The sequence below is a fragment of the Aphis gossypii genome, chromosome 1, assembly GCF_020184175.1.
Source record: "Aphis gossypii isolate Hap1 chromosome 1, ASM2018417v2, whole genome shotgun sequence".
Classification (NCBI taxonomy): domain Eukaryota; kingdom Metazoa; phylum Arthropoda; class Insecta; order Hemiptera; family Aphididae; genus Aphis; species Aphis gossypii.
Genome location: NC_065530.1, coordinates 49,868,052 through 49,890,924, shown reverse-complemented (window position 1 = coordinate 49,890,924; position 22,873 = coordinate 49,868,052). Strand labels below are relative to the sequence as shown.

The following is a 22,873-nucleotide window of genomic DNA, read 5'->3' as shown; positions in this document are numbered from 1 at the left end:
CAAGAGATTCATTGATGCATTAAAACTGTATGATAAACAATTTTTTAATATTCAAACATTATTACAGTAGGATAAATTTCACAAGTAAGGATAAAAATAAGTTTTTATTTTTTTTTACAATCTATATTAAATAATATATATAATATACAAATAAATAATAGATAAATATAAGAATTTTGACATGAAATAATACACATGATGAGAGAAAATATTTTATGATACCACTCAACAGTTAAATATAATAAATAAAAATGACATTAATTAGGTACTAATAAGAGTTTGTACTCTTATATACTTGAGTATATAGATCATTATAAGTTTTTTTTTATTAGGTTAGAATGAGATCTAAAAGATCTAGATTTTAATCAGGGGATGTAAATGATGTTTCAGTTTTTTTTTTTGAAATGGTTTATATAAATTAGAGGCTTGGTCAGAGATGGATGATATCCATTGGTTTATGTTTTAAGCAATGTTGATAGAAATGCTTGTTGATTTTTTATATTGGATTTTTGGATGCTCCCCAAAAGTAAATTCTATAAATAGCTTTAGGAATGAGGAATAGTTTGTTAATTAATATCTTTTTATTTTTGAATTGATAAGGTTTGATACCAATAGAGGATGGAGTTAATATAATCTATGATTTAATGATTTCCTTTTTGTTTTAATATGAGTTTCCCAAGTTAGTTTTATACTCAGAATCCAGATACATGCTTATTGCTACAAGCATATTTGACTGTTCAGTCGGTATTTATATCTATCATTGAAGTAGATTTGGTGGATAGTCATAGGGGTGTAGAATAAAAGTTATATGAGACAATTTTGATTTATTTTTATTTTCCACTTTATGAAGCAACCTAGAAGTTGATTAAAGTGGTTTTGTAGTAGTAATGATGCTGTTTCATGGTTTGTATAAGAGGCAACAATCTGTATCATCTGCAAAAGTGCTTAATGCTATGTCATTGTTTTGTAGAATTTCAGAAGTGTAATTATTTTTTTTTAAATATAAATTATATTAGAAATATAATGGAAACATAATGTGTTGAATATACTAATAATAGCTAGGTTAGGTTAGGTATAATTTTAATTATTTTATTCAATTCAAAATACATTTATTTGTATACATAATACATTAGTAATTAATATTGTAACATAATAAAAATCAGTAACACTTACAGTGCATTAAAACTATATGGGTATTAAATCTAAATTATCACACTTAAAAAATGTAACTTAACATTTTTATGAATTTATGATAAATACCTTATTATTTAGTTTACGAATGTAGGAAATAAAATTCAGATATAGTAGGTACTTATAATGATAAAATTAACTTGTTTACATAATAAAAGAAAATAGATACCAATTCGAATATAAAATATATTAAAATATTATTACTTTTAAATGTTCCAAAAATGAGTTTAAATTATTAAATTATTTAGTTTCAAAATTTTTGAAATACGATACACAAATTATTATTTAGGTTTTAATTTTTCATTAGTAACATCTAAAGTAGTATCAAAATTATCACCTAACATAGCAGAGGAAGCAGTAGAAGGAATATCAACATCTGCTGCACTAGAAGAAGTAGATTCTGATAAATTCATATTATAAGGGTTATCACTTCCATCGATATTTGATGATAGAAAGTTTTCCATTTTGTCATGAAACTCAACTTCCATTTCAACTGGTAATGCATCTAAAAACAAAATGTACTATTTATAGTTTATACAATATAATTAATAGGTTATTTTTTTAGATTTTCATTTATAATGAATTATGAGAAGTAGGTATGTAGTGACAGTATAATACATTTAGATCACTCAAAAATTAAAGTTCAACGATAGAAAAAAAAATATTTTAGTTATCAAAATCATTTTATTGTTAAAATTATGTAGGTATATTGAAATTTAACTATTAATTTTTAGGGTCAATAATATTAATGTTAACACAAATGTATTTTTTTTTTTAAGTTAAGATATGTTTATATGTATCTATTCTATTTGTTATAAAAGGATTTTTGGTATATAATATTAGGTACTCTTACAATTAATAAAACTATAGAACAGTTATATTAAATTAGTTACTGATAACTATAGAAAATATGAATATTAAATTTATTATGTACCTACCTATATCTATAAACTAATAGTTACAGATTTTAGTATAGGTTAAGAGTTGTACATTTTTGAGTAGCTTAAACAGTCCTCAATAAAGATCAAAACTACAAATTATTTTCATATTTTTATTATGTATTTATTTTCCTAATAAAAAAAATACTGGGCCTCACTGAAAACTATTAAAAAGTTAAGAATAAAAAAATAAATAAAATCAGATATAAGAATATTATTCAATTTATTGCAATAATTTCCAGAATTATTTTATAATTACAACTATATAAGATGCAAAGAAATAAGGATATCAGCTTTCAATAAGATCAGAAACTAAAGTTTAAAATAAATCATAATTGAACGCATACCACGAGCACGTGCACCAACTTCTTTGTATAATTCTTCAAACTTAACAGTAGTTAAATCTTGACCATCTTCGTGTTTTTTTTGAAGAGCAGCGTAAACTAATTTTTCAACTTTATCGACCCACTTGGATTCTATTAGTCTTATATTGAATCGATCTTTAACACTACATAGTAAAAAATATAACTATTATTATATATAATTATTTATGAATTATTAACATATAAATGAATGAAAAATAGGTAAGTACTCTAATAATTTTTGTTCAGGTCACGTATAAATATTATAAAGATAAATTATATTTAAAAACTAGACAAGTAAATATCATTCCCGAAATAAGGTATTAATAAAAAGAGACTTACATTTGATCTATAGTTGTAGATCGATTACACATCTTTGTGAATTTGATAGATATGTTAAGATAAATTTGAAAAGACACTTGTATTTTCTGCTTCTAGATCAGAATATAGAATATACGCATACAGCTGAAAAATTAAAACTGAAATAAAGGCTAACTTGAAGCAATATCTGAAGTAATATATTTTATGGGCATCAAGCACTTTTCCCGAAACCAATAAACCAAAAAATAAGTGATCAATAAATCAACTGCTATCAAGCAAAATAATCAGAATCTATTTTTTATCATTTACCTTTTGATAACATTATACCTAACACGATTATAAAGAAGATTCTTAATAATCGTGTACCTAATAGTAGTCTGGAACTCTGGACAATATGGATATTTTAATATTTTATACATATATTATATATATATAATATATAGATTCTGGTGATAATAAAATATCAGAAATAAATGTTGAACATTATTATCGAACTACAATATTCATTCCATATTACGTAGATTATTTTATTGTTTAATTAGAAGAAAGATTTACTGCACACAAAACAATTTTCAAAGGTTTTTCTTTTTAACTAGTATTTAGTTCTAATTATAATTTTTACTAATTTATAAATTTATATAGGATTTAAGATTATTTTTTCAAAAAATCAGTTCTTAAATGCAAGTGAAATTGAATCCTTTAAAAATCTAGCAGAGTTTTATTCGCCGCGCGTAAATAAAGGCAACATTTTGGCTGAACTAAAAATATGGCAAACAAAGATATTGGAAAATTCTGATGTCATTAAAACTGGCCTAGATGCTCTTCAAATCTGCATTTTCTCTATTTATACAAATTCGAATAAGTTATTAAAAATGTTATGTGTTCTACCTGTTTCAACATCCACCCCAGAAAGAACGTTTTCAACATTAAGGAGGGTGAAGACATACCATAGACTATAGAGACTAGAAACTCAATGCTTGAAGTACAATACTCTTTAACTTATTAGTTTAACCTCATTCAATATTTACTTTCATTTTTCAAAAGTTATTCATTAATTTAAAAATCTAATAATGGTATACTTTAACATTTTGTATTCGTATAATATACCTAATAAATATTATATATTTATTACACGATTAATACAAATAAAATATAATAATATAATTAGTGTGAATAATGTATAGGTTTTATGAGAATTTTATCTTTAATCGTAGGTATTTAGGTAATTATTTTTAGATTCTGAACGAAGTGATGATGAATGTATTGATTTTTTTTTTTTGTATCTGATGTGTACATCATAACTTGTCAAAATAATAGGTACTTCAATTTCAATCTTCAGGAGTGGTTTCCGATGGCAAAGTGATTTCTTGGGTATTATAGGGGTCAAAAGTAAGAATTTTCCAGTAGTTTTCAAAAAAATCGAAAAAAAAAAAAGTAACGAAAAATGGGAATTTTTACGCAAAAATAATTTTCTACGAAATCGATTTTTCTAAGGATTTTTTTTGTAAATGTAAAAAAAAAAATTGTGTATCTACCAAAAAAAAAACTTGAAAATTCAATAAAGATTTCTCATAAGTTATTCTTATGGTAGTTTAAATTCTTACGAAATTGTGTAACGATAACGATACATCCTCAAGTGATTTAAAAAATATTTATTATTATTCAAAAAGTATATTAAGTGGAGTATACTTGAAAATTTCAACTGTTATTTAGATTGGCATTTTAGATTCAACTTACTACCGCCATGGCCTGTCCTTGCCTGACCCGGCCCCTTACCAGGTACCACTATCTATAGTATCTACTGCAGAAAATAAAATAGAATTCGTGGCGGCAGGTATATATTTTCTATGGGTTATCCGATCTGTCGTAGAACGTCGCGTGTCGCATACTGCATAGTATAATGTTATCATTATCGTAAAACATAATGTTTTGCATGACTATTTTATAAATACTTATAATTTGTACCTTATCATTGAGTAGTATACTTACTATACATACAAGCATATCGATTGTCGAGCGCAACGCCGACGGACAAACGAATTATGTAACTAACTGTTGTAATAAAAAATTATTATAGTGTTCGATTATTTTATCATTTCTCGCCGCTCCTTGTTCACGCCTCGACCACGACAGTCGGTACCCACTACCCACTACATGTATAGTTTCGGACGAGGGCGGTCGCCGGTCTGTGGTTAGTACTTTAGTTTGTCGCTGGCCGCGGCTTTTTGCAGTCAGCGTGCATTCTATGACGACGAAAACCGTACGGCAGTGACAGTCGTTAGTCACGACTTATCGGCCAACCATACGCGGTTTGTGGTGTGCTGCTGAATGCTGATCGGCGTCTTCTAAAGTTCTGACTAGCCATGGCGTCGTCTAATGCCGTCCAATCGGAAGTAACGTGAGTAATCTTGTTGTGCACTTATAACATATCCGAACTACGTCGTTATTTTGTATGTTTAAAACTACTCGGTTACCCATTATGTCCATCATGATATTTATTACCAAGTGAACATTGAATAATAAAGGTTGTGTGGGTGGGTATAATATAATGACTATCTACAGTCATTAAATCCACGTACTAATTCCTGTGATCCACCACAAACACTACAATTCAATCGTTAATAATGTAAATATGGTCGATATACAAAGTCTTACAGAAGTCAGAACTACATTTTTTTTTTAAATATTTTAAAGTTTGTTCTTAATACTCTTTGCTCTTACCTATATAGTGAAATAAAATGCTACTTATAATATTAAAATAAGCTCATCTTTTTTGTATTTTATTAGCATCCTGATGTTTAGTTAGCCTCTTTAGGTTAAATGCTTGTTAGAAATATACATATGAATTAATATATAGGTAAGTTAGTTAGGAATTAACTTTTATTTTCAGTTTGTAGGTATACTTGAATATTTTTATTTTAATATTAGTAAAATAAAAGTTAACCTTATCTCATTTACATATTGAAGATGATTTTTGATTATTCTGATGAACAAAACAAGTAAACTGTCATTAAAGTATTAATACCTACTTTAAATTACCATACAAGCAAGTATGTCGTATCTATCAATATATTTGGCAAAGAGCATTTAAAAAAATATATGTTCTTTGTTTGCATCAATATAAAATGTTGTGGTTAGGTCGGTACAAAAGAAGGTAGGTATCATATAATAGTTTTTAATTTAAAAATCATAATTTTTTTTAAATTTGCTGATAGCTTACAAATTATATATTTTATTTATTTAAGAATATAATTATACATAATTTCAATTGTGAACTTATAATAAATTATCAATATTGGTATTTATAGAATCAATTTTACCAAATTGACCTTTGAATTTTTATCTATCATAATAGTTCTTTTGATTATTATTTTTTATTCATAGATCATTCAATTTAAAATAACATTTTTGTCTATCTATTATTATATATATTATGTTATAGATACCTTTAATAATATCATTAATGGCATTAAATATACTTTATATAATCAAATTATAGTATTCATTTTAACAAATAGGTTTTATTACTTGTAAAGGTATCTATTTATTCAAATAGTTAAAAAATATAATACTTAATAAATTTCTAAAATAAAAATCTAAAGCAAATTTCTTGATGGTTAAATTATATATTAACAAGGAAGTTAATTTATGTATTGCATTAAGTGGATTATTAATTAAGTCAGTTAGTGACAAAATTGTCTAGCTGTTTAGATGAGAAATATCTGTGAAATGTATTTTTTTTTATATCTATAATTTCTACTCAGAAAATGTATTATATAATATATTTTTTATTACCTACTTATTCTGAAATATAACCATACAACTTACCTTTTATGAAATAGTCAATTTTTATAATCATTACTTATTAATTAATCAAATGGTTTTAGTTTAATTTAATTATAACAGCAACATGAATTGTTTATTTGTAAAAGAAAACATAATATTTGTTTAATTGTTAATGTTTTGATAAAGAAATCTAACCACCTGTTACACTTATTTGTATAAAACTGACTGTTTTTAAAACTTGTAAAGTCTATTTCTATTTCACTTAAATTTCTCGTATATTTGCTATTAAAGGTCAATTTAATTTGTATTTTTCAGGTTTAATCTCTATTCTTTATTTTTCTATTATATTTTAATAAAACATGGTTTGTTACAGTATTATAATATACAATGGTATAAACTATGTTACAATATATATAATACTAACATTATTAATTGATTGAAGCAATATATCTCATGTATTCAGTTTTGTCATCCAATTAATGTTATTAATTTTAAAATATATCAGAACATTTTAATTGTTATAGTTAAATATGAATTTTGGAATGATTACTATTTAACTAATTAGTAGTTAACCAAACCTTACGCAACATATTATTTTATTTATTTTTGTGAATAAAATAATACTATATCAACTTTAACTTAATTTATTATTAAAAACTAAGTATATTTTAATATTTATACTTAGAAGTCTGAATACCCTAATAATTTTCCTTTGTTATACCTATCAGTCTCTGTATGTGTATAATGTATTCTTAAATTATGATGTTAATGAATAGGGTTTAAATTTCAATGAATCGGGGGTACTGATCAAATAACTTTAAACAGCTTAAACTACACGAGTGATAATATTATAACTTTGAATCTTTGGCTACTTTGTATTTAGTATCTATAGTCATGTTAAAGTTGAAGATGCTAAGCTAATTTGATTCCCTCTTCCAAATTGCACCTAAATAAATAAATACACATCCCTTTTTTATTAAAAACTGTAAATTACTTAAGTTATTATTGCTGTTACCTTACTATTGTTAATTAAAATTGAAAATTGTATATTTTTATGTAATCTACTTTATTGTATAACTTTGTAATGGCCCTTAAAATATTGTCATATTACCAAATAAATAAATATAATTTTATTTTTTTCAGAAAACTTCCATCTTCTGACCGTTTTTCGTGAGTATTGTTTTATTTGTAATTTAAATTTGATATAAATAATTTAATATTCATTACTCCATAACAGTGTTTCCCCACCTTTTCTTAATCAACACTCCTTTTTGGTTCTCTAAATTTCATACCACCACCACCTAATAATAATAATTTAAAAATAATTATCATTTTATTTTTATAATCAGTTATTTAAGTAAAGAACAAAACTAAATAGTTCTATACATTACTTATGGTACATTATATTAAATTCTTAAATTATTTTTAATTGTATGTAGTTATCTATACATAAGTTATGAACAATAAAAATCAAATTCGTAGTAGAATCGACCTCTTTAGTGCCCTCTAATTAAAACTCTCCCCTCAAAATTAAAAAAGTTCTCAAGGAGATGATACCGCTCTTGTTGGGAACCACTGTTCTATAGGGTTATTATTATCTTTATTTCTTTTTAATACAATAATTGTAATAATTTATTAATTTTGATTAAAATTAATGAATAAAAACTTCAGTTAATATTGAAATTGTGTACTATATAAGCCAAATAATTTTGGTAGATATTTATAAAAATTTCTATAGGTAATTTAATATTTATTTAAACTATTACATAAGTAGTATATTTAAATATAAAAATATTTAATTATTCAATTTACATAATTTATATTTAATATCTAATACCTACCTACTTACTCAATTTTATTTATTTTTAAAATGGTATAAATATTAAATACTCAAATGTATATATTCATAGATTATTACCAAAAATAATAAATGGAGGTATAGCTGGTATTATCGGAGTAACCATAGTTTTCCCACTGGATTTGGTTAAGACAAGACTTCAAAATCAAAAGCCAGGTCCCGATGGATCTTTCATGTATAGATCAATGTAAGACTATAAATATAATAATAATTACCTTTATAATATTTTTATATTTTAAATACATTTATAGGTTTGATGCATTTCGAAAGACATATGCTGCTGAAGGATATTTTGGAATGTACCGAGGATCTGCTGTTAATATTTTATTAATTACGCCAGAAAAAGCCATTAAATTAGCAGCTAATGATCAATTTCGGCATTGGTTGGCACCGCCTGGGTATGTATTTCATAATGATAATTGAATAGAACAGAAGAAATATGTTAAAAACTCTAATTTTTAAGGAAGCCTTTAACGTTAATACGCGAAATGTTGGCCGGTGCAGGTGCTGGACTTTTTCAAATTGTTGTTACCACTCCTATGGAATTATTGAAAATTCAAATGCAAGATGCAGGACGAGTTGCTGCACAAGCTAAATTAGGTATTTTCAATTATTGTTTATTTTATTTTTTGTAAAAATTAATATTTGTCATTAAATTAAGTATTTTTAAATTTTATTTATTTGTATAATTTGTATTTTTATAGATAAAAATTAAATTTAAATGTTATTATTATACAACTTTTAGTGTAAAAAATTATTTTTTATATTTGTTCATAAAATTTCATTATTTTTTTTTAGAAGGAAAAACTGTCCCAAAAGTATCAGCTACATCGTTGGCACGTGAATTGGTTGCATCTAAAGGATTATTAGGTCTTTACCGTGGTGTAGGAGCTACAGGAATGCGTGATGTAACATTTTCCATCATTTACTTTCCTATGTTTGCTAGATTAAATGCTTTAGGACCACGTAAAAAAGATGGATCTGGTATATATTTTACTTTTCTTACATTAATTTCCAACATTAGTTATGTTTTTATTTTATTAGGCGATGCAGTATTTTGGTGTTCATTTGTATCAGGTTGTGCAGCTGGCTCAAGTGCTGCTTTAGCTGTAAATCCAATTGATGTAATTAAAACTAGATTGCAAGCAATTAAAAAATCTGATGCCGAAGTAGAATATAAAGGAGTTGTTGACTGTTTTATGTAAGATAATATTTATAAATAAATTAAGTAATTTAATATTATAATATTTATTTATATTCTAGGAAAACATTACGTAATGAAGGTCCTTTGGCATTCTTCAGAGGAGGTGCATGTCGAATGATAGTGATTGCACCACTGTTTGGTATCGCACAAACTGTTTATTATTTAGGGGTAGCTGAAAGAATTATGGGTGTGAAAAAATGAAGTGGCAATATTCAGTGTAAAGCAATAAAAATGTATCTGCAATTAGTTCACTTTTATCCTTACACAGTATTATTGTTAGCTCATTTTTGCATTTTCGCATATTTCTGAGGCATAGTTATATACTTATACGAATTTCAAATTTAGTACTTATGGGTGACAAACCATTTACCAAATTTCACTAAATTATAATCGTTCAATTATTTAATTCAGAGGCCAATAACAGTTCAGGGTTGTTATGATTTTTTTTTTGTTTTGATTTTTTTTTGTTGGCTTAAACAATTTATTTAGTTGTACTATAATATTTTTATGAAAAAAAAAAAAAATCATTAATGATACTATTATAACAAATAATAGTTAAAAGTAAACTTAGATGAAAACAATCATTTAAATATATGTTACTAATGTTAAGGTTGAAATTAACTGTGATTGTTTATGAACATTATCTTCTTTATGTACTTAAATTTAAATATTACCTGTGCTGTCATGCATTCCGTGTCCAATGTAACCGTGATTATATTTTAATGCCAAATTTTTTACCATACTTACTATTATTAATGATGTAGTATTATAATTGTTTTAATTATTTATTAATAATATCTAAAAAATATAGTAAATTTAACAATTAACTGAATAATTTTGTTTTTGTTTGTTATGTTATGTTTACTAAAATGCTAAAAATATTATTTTACTTGATTCCTATAAATTTGAATATTAAAACTAAACAGACATAAATTAATTAATATGTGTTTTATTTATTGAATTATGTACTTCTTAAGCAAAATAAGAATTATAAAAAAATAAAAATGGATTTTAATTTATTAGAATTTTTCTATAGATAAGTGCTAACATTGAAGAATGCTGGTATATATCTCACTCTGATATATCACTATGTTATATACTTGTCTTGTATTATTATATACATCTGAAATTTGAAATTTTTCTATTTTATTATGTATCTAAGAATATAAAAAAAAAAAAATGATTCAATTTTTTTGATTTGTCTATAAATTATCAGGAGAAAGTGCAAATTATGCTAAACTCTAAGCTTAGAATTTAAATAAGTTACCACAATATTTTAATTTGAACAGTAGAGAACCATATTAACTATTACTCATAAAACTTCTAAGTGTCTATTATTATTTTATGTCAGGAGAGCAATCTAACAAATTTGCAAACATATACTGTTCGACAAATTAATTTTAAGTGTACCAAAAAATTACTTGTTAATAACAATGACATTGACAAATGACCCTTATTTTTATTAACATTATCATTGTTTTATAAGCATGATGAATAATTGGTATATAATTATGTATCTGCTGTGTCTCAATGATGCATGTTTCATATCGTTTTTATCCTCCTAAAATTAATTGGTATTAAAGTATTAGAATTTTAGAAATATAAATCATTGAATTACAAATGTATTATTTACATAGTAATCTATAAACTCCTCATTGGAATTAGGTAACAGAGTCAGTCATACAGTACTTATATAAGTAGGTACTTAGTATTATTGTTTATTTTTCAAGGTTAGTGTTCCTATTGAACCTAAAATTCAAACGATAGAGCAAATATTCCTAAACGTAAATGGACGTATTTTTTTTTTTTATGGAAGAGGATTTGGCAAGTTATTAATTATATATTGTTTTCACAGTTATTAAATTAACATCCTCAATGTTTAATTTATGGTCGTATTTATAGTTCTTATTTTATATTAATTGATATGCACAGATTTATTTTCAGTATAAATCCATTAACATTTATTACTATTTATAAATTATAAAATACTTTTTGCATAACTTAGGTAACTTAGTGAATAGTGACTTTTCCCAGAAAGAAATTAACAAATATGAAATAAGAGTGCTCCCTATAGCTTAGTTATAGGTAGCCCTAGTTGCTACCTATACTGCGATATATCTCTGGCTTACTTCTATTAAATTTGTGGGTAAATATTTAGTAATTACAATTTAATGAGAAATATAATTATATTAAATTGTTAAGTATTTTTTCCAAGCAAACATTTTTTTTTATCCATATTAATTGAAAACAATTTGAAAAGTTTACTTGTCAATAAATAGTTTAAAAATTATACCAAGTATGGAAAATTTTAATATAAACAATTCATAATAATTTCAAATAAATATCTACTGTTTTTCGTTTTTGAAGAATAAAAAAATTTGATTTTGTCAAAAACTAGTCTTACATAAATAGTACGATTTCTTTTGGTATATAATTTCAATAAATTATCAAGGAAAAATTGGGAATTTTTACTTTTCACTCCTCACCTCTCAAAGTACCAATAGGTACTTTCTTACTGTATAAAATGAAAATCATAGCATTTTTATAACTCCAATTCCAAAACATGAAAGACAAATATAAAGTAATAAGTAATAACATATCGCTGTAAAATTACTAAAATCAATATCTAGGTAGGTATTCATTTTTATACTCGGAATCTAAAATTGTTATGAGTATTAAACTTATAAAAGTAATTTTTTTCTTCATATTTTTAATTATTTTTTATTATAATTTAATATAATAAAAAAATTATTGAATTACATAGGTACCTATTTAAAGATAGGAGGTAAAACAAATTAAATTTAAAATGTTAAGGTCAAGCTCTTGAGATTTGTGAACCGCTGCTTTAGGTCCAGATAACCGTTGTATAAATTATTATTAATCATTATTTTTTGTAGGTACCTACTGTAGATATTAATGTATGATTATATGTATTATTACCTATAGCTTTGGTAAATACTTAGATATTACTAATAGGTACTAGAGAGCTACCTATAAGTATACAAAAACTACATCACATTACATATAATAATCATAATATTATCCTGCGCATATATACAATACCATATATTTTATGATAAAAATTCAAGTAGGTGTATAAAAACATTTATTTATACTGCATGAAAAATTGATAAAAAAATTAAATTTATCAAAATATAAGCAATTTTTACTAAATATTTTAGATAGGCAAAACCCTGTCAATAAAACTCATTTTACATTTAAGAAACTGATATTATTATAATATTATACAAGATCATATCGCAACAATAAATTGTAAATTGTAAATTTAATTTTTGATTTATTGAATAAGTTTAAACGAAATTCTACAAATACTGTAGGTTGTAGATATACCTTACAAAATTAAATACATGCATTTAATACATTAAGTTTGTTTTTTATTTTTTTATTATAATTTTTCATAAGACTGCAATTAACATATTTTGCTTAGTTACATAAATATAGGTACTTTCTGCATAATCTCCCACATTACTTAACGCCAATTTTGCTTGGTCTGTAGCAACTTCCATTTTAATTTTTTTAATCAAATTCCAAATTGTAGGATGCTTAGGACCACAGAGCTTTGAAAAGCGGTTATTCCAACCCTCTGTGGTATTGTTGGTGTGATGTCCATCTTTTAATGTTAACTCATGTACATTCCACGTAGATGGTGGAAATATGGGGGGTATTTTACGCAAACGCAAGGACGACGCAGTTCCTACTCACCTATATGTACCATTTACGTAATAGTAATCAAAATAAAATAAAAGGTCTTCTGCATGAGGTGGTACCTATATTTTCTTTTAAGCGCGTCATTCCATCTAGCACTTTATCCAGGGGCAGAAAAGCTAAGCTATTAATCATACCACAATATTTTCTAAATTCACTATCTTCTTTGTAAATGGTTTCCAAACCAAGTTTTTGTAATTTCCTATGAGTCGACTGACACAAATGATAAAAACACCCATTTATCATTATGTGGTTTCCTAAAATATTTTTAGCGGCATTTATTACACCTAATTCAAAATCCAAGTATAAGTATCTTAAAGCTGGATACATATCGCGAGTTTTACATTCATTTATTATAATATTAAACATTTCCTCATATGTAACTTGAGTTTTTCGCTCAAGAATACAATAAATAGCTGTAACAAACACTGATTTTTTTTGTACACGTATCACATATAATTGTTTAAAAAATTCAGGAGCCAGGCTAAAGTTTCCATCGCTATACCGCATGTATCCGACTCAGCTAGTAAGGAAAATTCTATATTGGTGGCAAACATAATAATTCATTCACTGCAGGTATTTGGGCCATTATCGTAAAGTAAAAATCTTTCTTCACCATATTCTTAATATTCACCTTTTAAATTTTAAATTAAATGAGTAGGTACCCTATATGTTTTAAAAATCAATTTCTATTTTAAAAATGTAATTGTTGGCCGCAGAGGTGTAAAGTATTGAATACTCTATTTAAATACTTTTTTTATTTCTTGAATTTGAGTAGTATTCAAATACTTTTTTATGGTATTGAATACTAATCACTAATGTGTTTGAAATACTTTTATACTTATAAATATATTATTTTATTAAAAATCAAAATGTCACATCTCGCAAATTATACATAAAAAAAAATATATATTATAAAACCAGATATTTAAACTGTATGATTTATTTCATAGATTAAAGTTTAAATGAAGTGATTATGAATTTTGAGAACTAAATTATTATGTTTACGACTTAGTGTGTTGTCATCAGATTATTATTTTTTTTTATACGTCGGATAAATAAGTATTTGAATATTACTCTAAATACTTTTTTCAACAATATTTTTTTTACTTACTATTTTACTTTTACTTGCATATCTTTCTTAAAAATTAAGAAAATGTTTAAAAAATAGTTTTAAAAATTTTAATTTACCTTCAACAATTATTTCTAACAGACATCTCGGTTTTGGTGGATTTTTATACCCTCTATGATTTCGAATAGTTCTTTTTAAGTTATCTTCCTTTGGCAATTCAGCTAATACACTCTCCGGAACATTTAGTATGGCACTTGAAAAAATTTGACTAGGTGAGTCATTTTGGCATTTGCCTTCATAATTTTTTGAATTTTTACTGCAGAAACCATGTTTTCATTCGCCTCGGGTACGTGATCGTGTTGAATGGAGAGTAAAGTTGGACTATCTATATATTTAAATAGGTTTTTAAAATTCTAGGATACTTCATTGAACTTGATTTAGTACATCTCCAACGAATCATAGTAATGCATTCTTTTTGAATGTAGTACAAATATCCACCGTATGCAATTTTAGGTTTTTTATTATTATTTCGAATCACTTCCATTATATTATATATTCGCACTATTAATTCAAAATAACCAAAATGTTATACGATTATAACCAGATGAACGAAAAATTCATACTGAAAAGTGAAAAGAATATCAACTTAGCTGCAGAGTGCAGATAGAGGTACTTACACACCTTTAATTAAAAATAATCACAACAATAACTAGGTATATGAACGAAAAAACCTCATAAAATTTTGTAGATACTAATAGGTACTCACAATACTTTTCAGATAGTGTCATCATTTTTAAGATAAAGTCAAATGACAATTACTTTTACTACTATATACATATTAATCTTTTATATTTATACTTATGTAGTCTAAAATATTTGGTGTATTATTTTATTAAATATTATTATGAATTATGATATAAAAGTATACAAACATTTAAAATTATAAAATGTATGTTATAATAAAAAAGTGTTATGTATTTAGTAGGTACGACGCTTTTTTTTCCGATTACCATCTACCTAGTCGTATTTCTAAAATATAATATGTCGGTACCTATTAAGGTATTAATAGATTCGTGAATTAAGTTTAGGTCGGTGATACTCGTTTGCGCACAGTACATAATTTTTTACCTGTAAACTAACAACTCGTTTGCGTACAACGAAAAATGTGAAAACCCACTAATACATATTTTGATCTGTAAAATGATGACTCGTTTGCGTACTCAATTTAGACTTATATTGTAACTTAATCTTAGTTCCAAATGCAATATAGTAGATACGATTTATCATTTATCGATAAGATACAAGTACTAATTGAATTGAGTATAAGTTATAATTTTAGCTAGTGATAATTCGGCTACGTTTTGACTTTTTGAGTTATTATATACCATTATACCTATTACTATTATGCCTATGGTTTAGTTGAACGTGTAATGTTAACGAGTTGTCAGTCCTTTAGTCATTTCATTTAACATAGCATCATGGATATCCAAATATCAAATGTTTTCGAAACGCGCCGAGGAAAACGTTGTTTTAATGTAGAAAACTATAAATTTAGTGAGTTTCGTGTATTAAAATCGGGTGATCTATTGTTTAGATGTACCAATAAAAAATGTGCATCAAGAATTACAGTGAATAAAGAATACAAGGTAATTAATACATCAAATACGCACAACCACGAGGCACACACTGACCAGGTAATTTCTAGAGAAATTATTAGAAGTTCTTTAAAACGTAAAGCAAACGATGACTTACATATACTTTCAAGTAAATTAATACGTCGTGATTTACAAAATATGGAAGATATTTCGATAAATTTATCTCATACAGATATGAAATTATTTAGGCGTTCTATATATGATATAAGAAGAAAGCATTTTCCGAATTTACCGACATCGATCGAAATTGCTATTGAACAGTTAAATGAAATGCAAAATAAAATTCATTACAAGGGTGAACAATTTTGTTTTATGAGTGATGATAAAAATATAATTGTATTTACATGTAAAATGAATTTAGAAGCAATTTCAAACGCGGAACATGTTTTTGGAGATGGGACATTTACTTACGCTCCAAAATTTTTTATGCAATTATATACGTTACATATTTACAAAAATAACTTTTATATTCCTCTTGTTTATTGTTTTTTACGTAACAAACAAACTTCGAGTTATTCGATGTTATGGGATATGTTAGAAAAATTGTGTGTACAACTGACCAACAAACCACTTCAAATAAATGTTTTTCATGTTGACTTTGAAAAAGCCGCTCATAATGCTGTATTAGAAAAGTTTCCGAATTGTGTAATAGTTTGTTGTAATTTCCATCTTGGTCAAAGTTGGTATCGACGTATACAACAAAATAAACTGCTTTTAAAAGAATATTTAAATAAATCATCAGAAATTGGCTCATGGTTAAAATGTTTTTTCGGATTAAGTTATTTACCACCTAATGAAATCTCTGACGGCTTTACTGATTTACTATCATTTGCACCTACGAATATGTTTACCGAGTTTACAGACTATATTTTGGAAAATTATATTTTGCCTGACTCTGATTTTCCTCCAGTTATGTGGGCAAGTGCACCAAGTAATAATCCAAAGACAACAAACGGTGTAGAAAGTTTTCATCGTCATTACAATAGCCAATTTTACTCACCACATCCAAACATGTACCTAGTTATCGACACAATATTACAAATTCAAACAGAATCAGAATTAAAATTAAATTCAATAAAGAAAAATATTATTAATGTTCAACGAAAAGATACCATAGAAAAAATAAATTTTTTAGATAAATGTTTTAGACAATTATGTAACAAATCCATAAATCGATTGGAATATTTAAAACAAATAGGTTCCAAATATTATAGCATGCAATTACATTAAAATTAATAAAACACAAATAAAACAAATAAAAATGACAAATTTAATTTAAATTGAATTAAATTAAATCAAAAAAAAAAAAAAAAAACATTTTTAATCACGCCTGTTAATACTAAACAGACAGTCCTAAGCCTGTAAAAGTGAGAAGGAAAATGTTTTTTGAGTTTTGGAAGATTTTTGCAAGCTTACTATAGTTTATGTTCGCAAACGAGTTCTACGTACAGGGTCATTTATCGCAGGTATTAAAAATTTGTGTGCGCAATTGAGTTGTGCATTTGTACGCAAACGAGTCACAAAAAAGGGTAAATGTACGCAAACGGGTATTGCCCGTTTAGGTAAGTACTGTTTGAAAAAAAAATTAACTACTTATTACCTTTGATTCTCAAAATTTAAAATAAATAGGTGAATTGTTCACATTTGAAAAAAAAGTAAATGTGTATAAATTGTCATATAGTCCATATTGTATTGTTTATAATATATTAAGTATATGTAGTTACTACCTAGTTGTAAATACTCAATTATCAAAAATCGGAATTCAAATAAATTTTTACTTTATTATCGGAAGAAAAACTAGAGATCTCGTTTTGCTAATTTGCTATATACCTAATAGGTTACGAATGTACCTACCTCTTTATTGATTATATAATTGAATAAATATTAAATTGTAGTAGTTGGTACCTATATCCTAATATATTAGGTAGGTACCTATGCTTATTATTTGAATTGAATTTTCAAGCAGATAAAAGGAAAAATTTACAAATAGGTACAAAATTCATGTATACCTACAACGCATTTAACACTGTACAATTTTACAAGATGCAATTGACAAGCGCATACGTATAATAAAAATAAATACCTATATTATAAATTATTAACAAGCAAAAATTTACGGTTGGAAATTGAAATAATTAAAAAAAAATGCAATAAAAAAGCCAAAAAAAATTGGTTGATTAGGAATCAGAATGACACGAAACGAATTTATGTGTAAAAATTAGATTGCTATTTCATACATAAAAAAGAAGCATATGCTTTTAAATTCGAGCACTATCAATCATCAATGACAACTGCCCAGTAAACACAAATCACAATACGTATAAACTACCTACGTTTTAATAAGGACAATATTGGTGTACCTATTGGTGTACGTATATACCATATACGTAATTAATATTGGTATAATATACGTCAATAATAAGTGGATTATTGGCAGTGGCGTACCGACGGGGGGAGGGGGTAGGGTTTAACCCCCCAAAAGTGAAATATATATAGGTGTAATTCTTTTTTGGAATATTACATTTATAACATTTTATACATAATATACATACATATTTCTAACCCCCATAAACGAATTCTGCGTATACGCCACTGATTATTGGGATGTAGTAGTTGGTCGAACTTAAATCGATTTAATTTAATTTTGACTTATGTCTTATAACCGTTTTACGTTTGATTTTTGCATAAATATTTATATAAAAATTTTAATACTATAAAATAAATGGTCTGTTGTATTATAGGTATAGGTATTTATAATAAGTTTTAAATTTAAATGAACTACAGCTGTATAATATTCTGCCATAAACCATAGTGAAAGTATTAAATTTGAATTCAATAAATAAACCATTACATATGAAGTATCACTCTAAGCGGAGACCTAGTGTGAACTATTTTTATAACTTAATACTGATTAATATAACTATATATTTTTTTAAATACTCGTTTGTCACAATGTCACGTCCAGGAACGAGCATTCCAATATAAAATATATAATACTTAATAATATTATAATATATACAACATACTGACATATGCAGTCACACGACAGGAGGGCAACTCGTATACATAAAATTGTTGGGCTTCATTTAAGTCACCAGAGTAAATAAATACAATCTAACCTAAGGGATCTGACGTTAAAGAAAAAGACCAAAATCCTTTTTTTAAAGCCGTTTGTCATTCTCTGGTCACCGTGGACTTATCATCCTATAGGATCAATGCACTATCCACAACAAAATAAGTATATACTAATACTATATTCCTAGTATTTATTTTATCATGAAATCATGACAGATGTACACCACCCACGTTGCAAAGAACCGGTCCCTATTGATACCAATTTATTCATATTTTGTATTTACGATAATGCAGAACTTCTTTAACTAATAAGAGTGCTGCATTTTTTTTTCGAATCGTATTACAAAAAAATTTTTGGCTGTTAAGTCCTTATTCCGTATACTTGGTAAGTTAGGACAATTGCACATTTTTATAGTTTTATACAATTGAGTACCTAAGTACGACCTCAAGAACTGTCTGAACATTAGAAGGAAGGTAATTTCATAATTTCATTGTCTGGTGACAAGATTTTAAGCACTTATTAGAGCAAAGAATTTATTTAGATTTCTTTAAATCTTTATTACTTTTAGTTATAATTTTTATATTACTACGGTGGTAGTAATACCCAAAAAATACCTAGTCTAAATATTCAATAAATTTTATCACATAATATAGAAAAAAAGAAAATGATAATATGCACAGGTAAATGCATACTGGCAAAACAGTAACAATCTCCACACGAGTGAATATTTTAAACTCATAATAAAATGACTAAAATTGATTCATGAAAATTCAGTATTTTTTGAATAAATATTCAATCACATCAAAATTTAATATTTAAACTTACAGCAGAAAATTAATTTAACTTTTGGTTAAACTATATTTTTTTTTTTTAAATTTACTAAAGACAACTTATAAGAAACCTCGAAATGATTTTTTTTGAGAAATTCAAATCTACCATGTATATTTTTTTTTTAAATATAAAGTTGATCTTATTTTATATCTATGTTATACATAAATATTTGTGTCTAAATTTATCTAATGTATTAACACGATCACTTTGCTACTAGAAACTATGTGTAATGTTCAATTTTAAATTAAAATATTTTGCTTCAGTGTTGACACAAATATAAATATTAAAAAAATTACCTCTAATTAATTTATTCTTGCTTCATTAGAAATTTAAAATAAAATACTTTTTTTTATATTAAAATTCTATAAAAATGAAAATGTTGTTAAAACTTATTTATTTGATGTCACAAAAAAAAAAAAATAAATAAAATAAAATAATACAGTAATAACAATACCAATATAATTTGTATATTAATTAATTAAACAACAATTTACACGATAAAACTTGACACTAATCTACAACAAAGAAAAAAAATTCACTCAAAATATTATCTTAAAATATGTAGACTCAAATGAAATAATTGTGTATTGAACCTAAACTATGTATAGATGGGATGGTTATAATTTATGCAATAAAATAGTTACCAAATGGAATGCGAAATATATTTTAAATAGAATGTTTTATTTTTGTTTTTAATACGCATATTATTGCTGTGGGTATTACTGCAATTATTCAGCAAACTTTCTGTTAGGATTGCGACCGAACAAAGCAGTTCGTACAGCTGGTACCAATTGTTGAGCAATCAGTTCCAATCGTGATTCCAAGGTGTTACAAATTTTTATTTTATTCTTCTGTGCCAACAACTCAATACCGCCACATGTTTGAGGGGATAAAAATGAATCAGTATCCAATTTAAGATGTACATCTTTATTGGATGCTGTCTTATACTCTGCTGCCACTTCATCAACTAGTTCTTCCACAACTGATACATCAGTTTCACGAACACGTAACGTGACATTTTTTTCCAACAACTAAATAAAACAGTAAACAATTTTAATCAAATAATATCAAAATATTGATATTCTAACTGTATAAACGATTAGATATATCAAAATTAAATAAAAATCAAGTGTTAATCTTACTATAAATTGTTTTAAAATTATTATTGTCTATAAATACCTTTAAATAAATAAAAAGGATAAAAAAATTGAGAGCACTTAAACCCACATATTGTGTTGTCTTTATCTTATGAACAAGAGCAATAAGTCAAATTTAACATTTAGAAGGATTTGTTTTATTCTGTTATTTTTAATACTAGTGTAAATCAACCCATTTATCAAATTTATTGGTAAGAAACAAAGAAAATTATCTAAAGCAATTCTTTGTTATATTTATTTTAAATTATGAGAATTTATAACATCCTCTTATTTATAAAAAAATAGTATTAAGGTGCCTATTAATAATGATAGTAATTTTACAATTTATATATTTTAATGCATTTAATTTATAATTATTTGTCAAACCTGTAAGATTGCTTGCAATATTAATTTTCTTAGAACTTCTCTGTACAATTCAGGGTTATTTGTCACTTTGACCAGACGCTTTCTTGCTTCATCTAATACATCACTGACATGATCTTCTCGCACTTTCAATGTCCTAAGACGTGCTTGATTTAACATATTAGAAGATTGACTAAAAAAAGAAAAAATAATTAAATTAATCTATTATAAAGAAAACTACACATCAGATTCTGTTCATTATATATATTAAAATGGTATAATTTATAAAATATAATTAAACATAATTTAATTTAGATTTTAGAAATACATTATGTAACAATATTTTATCATTTTAAAATGTATTTTTTACTTATTTATCAACAGATAAAAGAAGTTACTGACTAAAATCTCGCATATATTTTATTACTGTTCTCTAAGTTTTCCATTTTAATATTGAATAAAAAAAAAAAGACTTAGGTAAATACAACATAAGTTAACTAAATTTTAATAATTAATTACTAGTATCTACATTAATTGTGATATTTAATCGTTAGATGAATAATTTTCATAAGTTTTGTTCAAAGAACTATTATAACCTTGAAGTGGACAAAGGTGTGTTCAATTTGTAGACTAACACTTCAGGGACATACTCACATTTTTTTCTGTAACTCGACTTGTTTCTCTTTCCGCTCAAAATACTCCATGATCTTTAGTCGCTGGTGTTGGACCAGACGGCCCTTTTCAATGTTGAACTCTTCTTCAGCTTTGGCGTCAATTTCCTCGGCTTTCTCATTGGCTTCCTGTTCGATGAAGGCCATCATGTGTTTGATCTATGAAATAAAACAAGTATCGATCAGTAAATATGGAGTAGGTAGTCATAACTCAATTGGGTATAACATTGAAAGAACAACATGGTGACAATGTAGTAACCGTAAGGTGTCGGTACGACAGCGATTGTTGTGGACATTAAAAGCTCAATAAAATAATACTCACTTGTTTTTGAACATCGGCATCGCTGAGCGCCATTTTTGGATCGTGAAAAGTATCAACAAAAACGGAAAAACAAAAATTTTAAGTGTAAAGAAAAATAAATTGGGAAATGGGCGACGAACGACAAGCAGAGAAATGGAACAACCAACGCCCAATGGCAAATTAAGTGCAAAAGCAGTGCGACGGGTTGGTGGGATGGGGATTGTAGAAGGTGGAGTGGGGCGCCAAGCCGTAGAAGAAGATATCTCCGCGTTATCAACGCGTTATCGGCGTGATGTCCGGGTAGATAGGAATTTTTTGTAAATGAGAGGGTAAAAATTGATGTTTCCGTGGGCCTTGGCTCGGGTGTTGGGGTCTGACGAAC

The 22,873-nt window shown here is 25.9% G+C and overlaps 4 protein-coding genes and 1 pseudogene across 7 annotated transcripts; 2 read left to right on the top strand and 3 right to left on the bottom strand.

Annotated features, from left to right (window-relative positions):
- Positions 1-85: 85 nt before the first annotated feature.
- LOC114132493 (uncharacterized) lies at positions 86-4,940 on the bottom strand. Of its 4 annotated transcripts, none has more exons than XM_027997963.2 (4): positions 4,802-4,940; positions 2,834-2,956; positions 2,477-2,637; positions 86-1,696 (listed from the first exon to the last, which is right to left on the bottom strand). In XM_027997963.2, exons 2-4 carry the CDS (start codon positions 2,863-2,865, stop codon positions 1,473-1,475), a joined length of 417 nt encoding a protein of 138 aa, XP_027853764.1. In that variant the 5' UTR covers positions 2,866-2,956; positions 4,802-4,940; the 3' UTR covers positions 86-1,472. The 4 variants fall into 4 exon arrangements, with proteins under 4 accessions (XP_027853764.1, XP_027853765.1, XP_027853763.1 ...); XM_027997964.2 differs by having other exon boundaries at positions 4,811-4,927; XM_027997962.2 differs by lacking the exon at positions 4,802-4,940 and adding an exon at positions 4,550-4,716.
- LOC114132492 (mitochondrial glutamate carrier 1-like) lies at positions 4,936-10,495 on the top strand. The gene is made up of 8 exons (XM_027997960.2): positions 4,936-5,210; positions 7,742-7,768; positions 8,509-8,643; positions 8,708-8,854; positions 8,920-9,056; positions 9,255-9,440; positions 9,501-9,657; positions 9,720-10,495. Exons 1-8 carry the CDS (start codon positions 5,176-5,178, stop codon positions 9,859-9,861), a joined length of 966 nt encoding a protein of 321 aa, XP_027853761.1. The 5' UTR covers positions 4,936-5,175; the 3' UTR covers positions 9,862-10,495.
- Positions 10,496-12,552: 2,057 nt separating this feature from the next.
- LOC114132495 (uncharacterized) lies at positions 12,553-15,249 on the bottom strand (annotated as a pseudogene).
- A 1,280-nt stretch (positions 15,250-16,529) lies between these two features.
- Positions 16,530-17,273, top strand: LOC126551685 (uncharacterized). The gene is made up of 2 exons (XM_050205692.1): positions 16,530-17,208; positions 17,262-17,273. Exons 1-2 carry the CDS (start codon positions 16,540-16,542, stop codon positions 17,271-17,273), a joined length of 681 nt encoding a protein of 226 aa, XP_050061649.1. The 5' UTR covers positions 16,530-16,539.
- A 3,192-nt stretch (positions 17,274-20,465) lies between these two features.
- On the bottom strand, positions 20,466-22,692 carry LOC114132513 (V-type proton ATPase subunit E). Its single transcript, XM_027997988.2, has 4 exons — positions 22,513-22,692; positions 22,174-22,349; positions 21,544-21,712; positions 20,466-21,051 (listed from the first exon to the last, which is right to left on the bottom strand). Exons 1-4 carry the CDS (start codon positions 22,543-22,545, stop codon positions 20,749-20,751), a joined length of 681 nt encoding a protein of 226 aa, XP_027853789.1. The 5' UTR covers positions 22,546-22,692; the 3' UTR covers positions 20,466-20,748.
- Between the last annotated feature and the right edge of the window lie 181 nt (positions 22,693-22,873).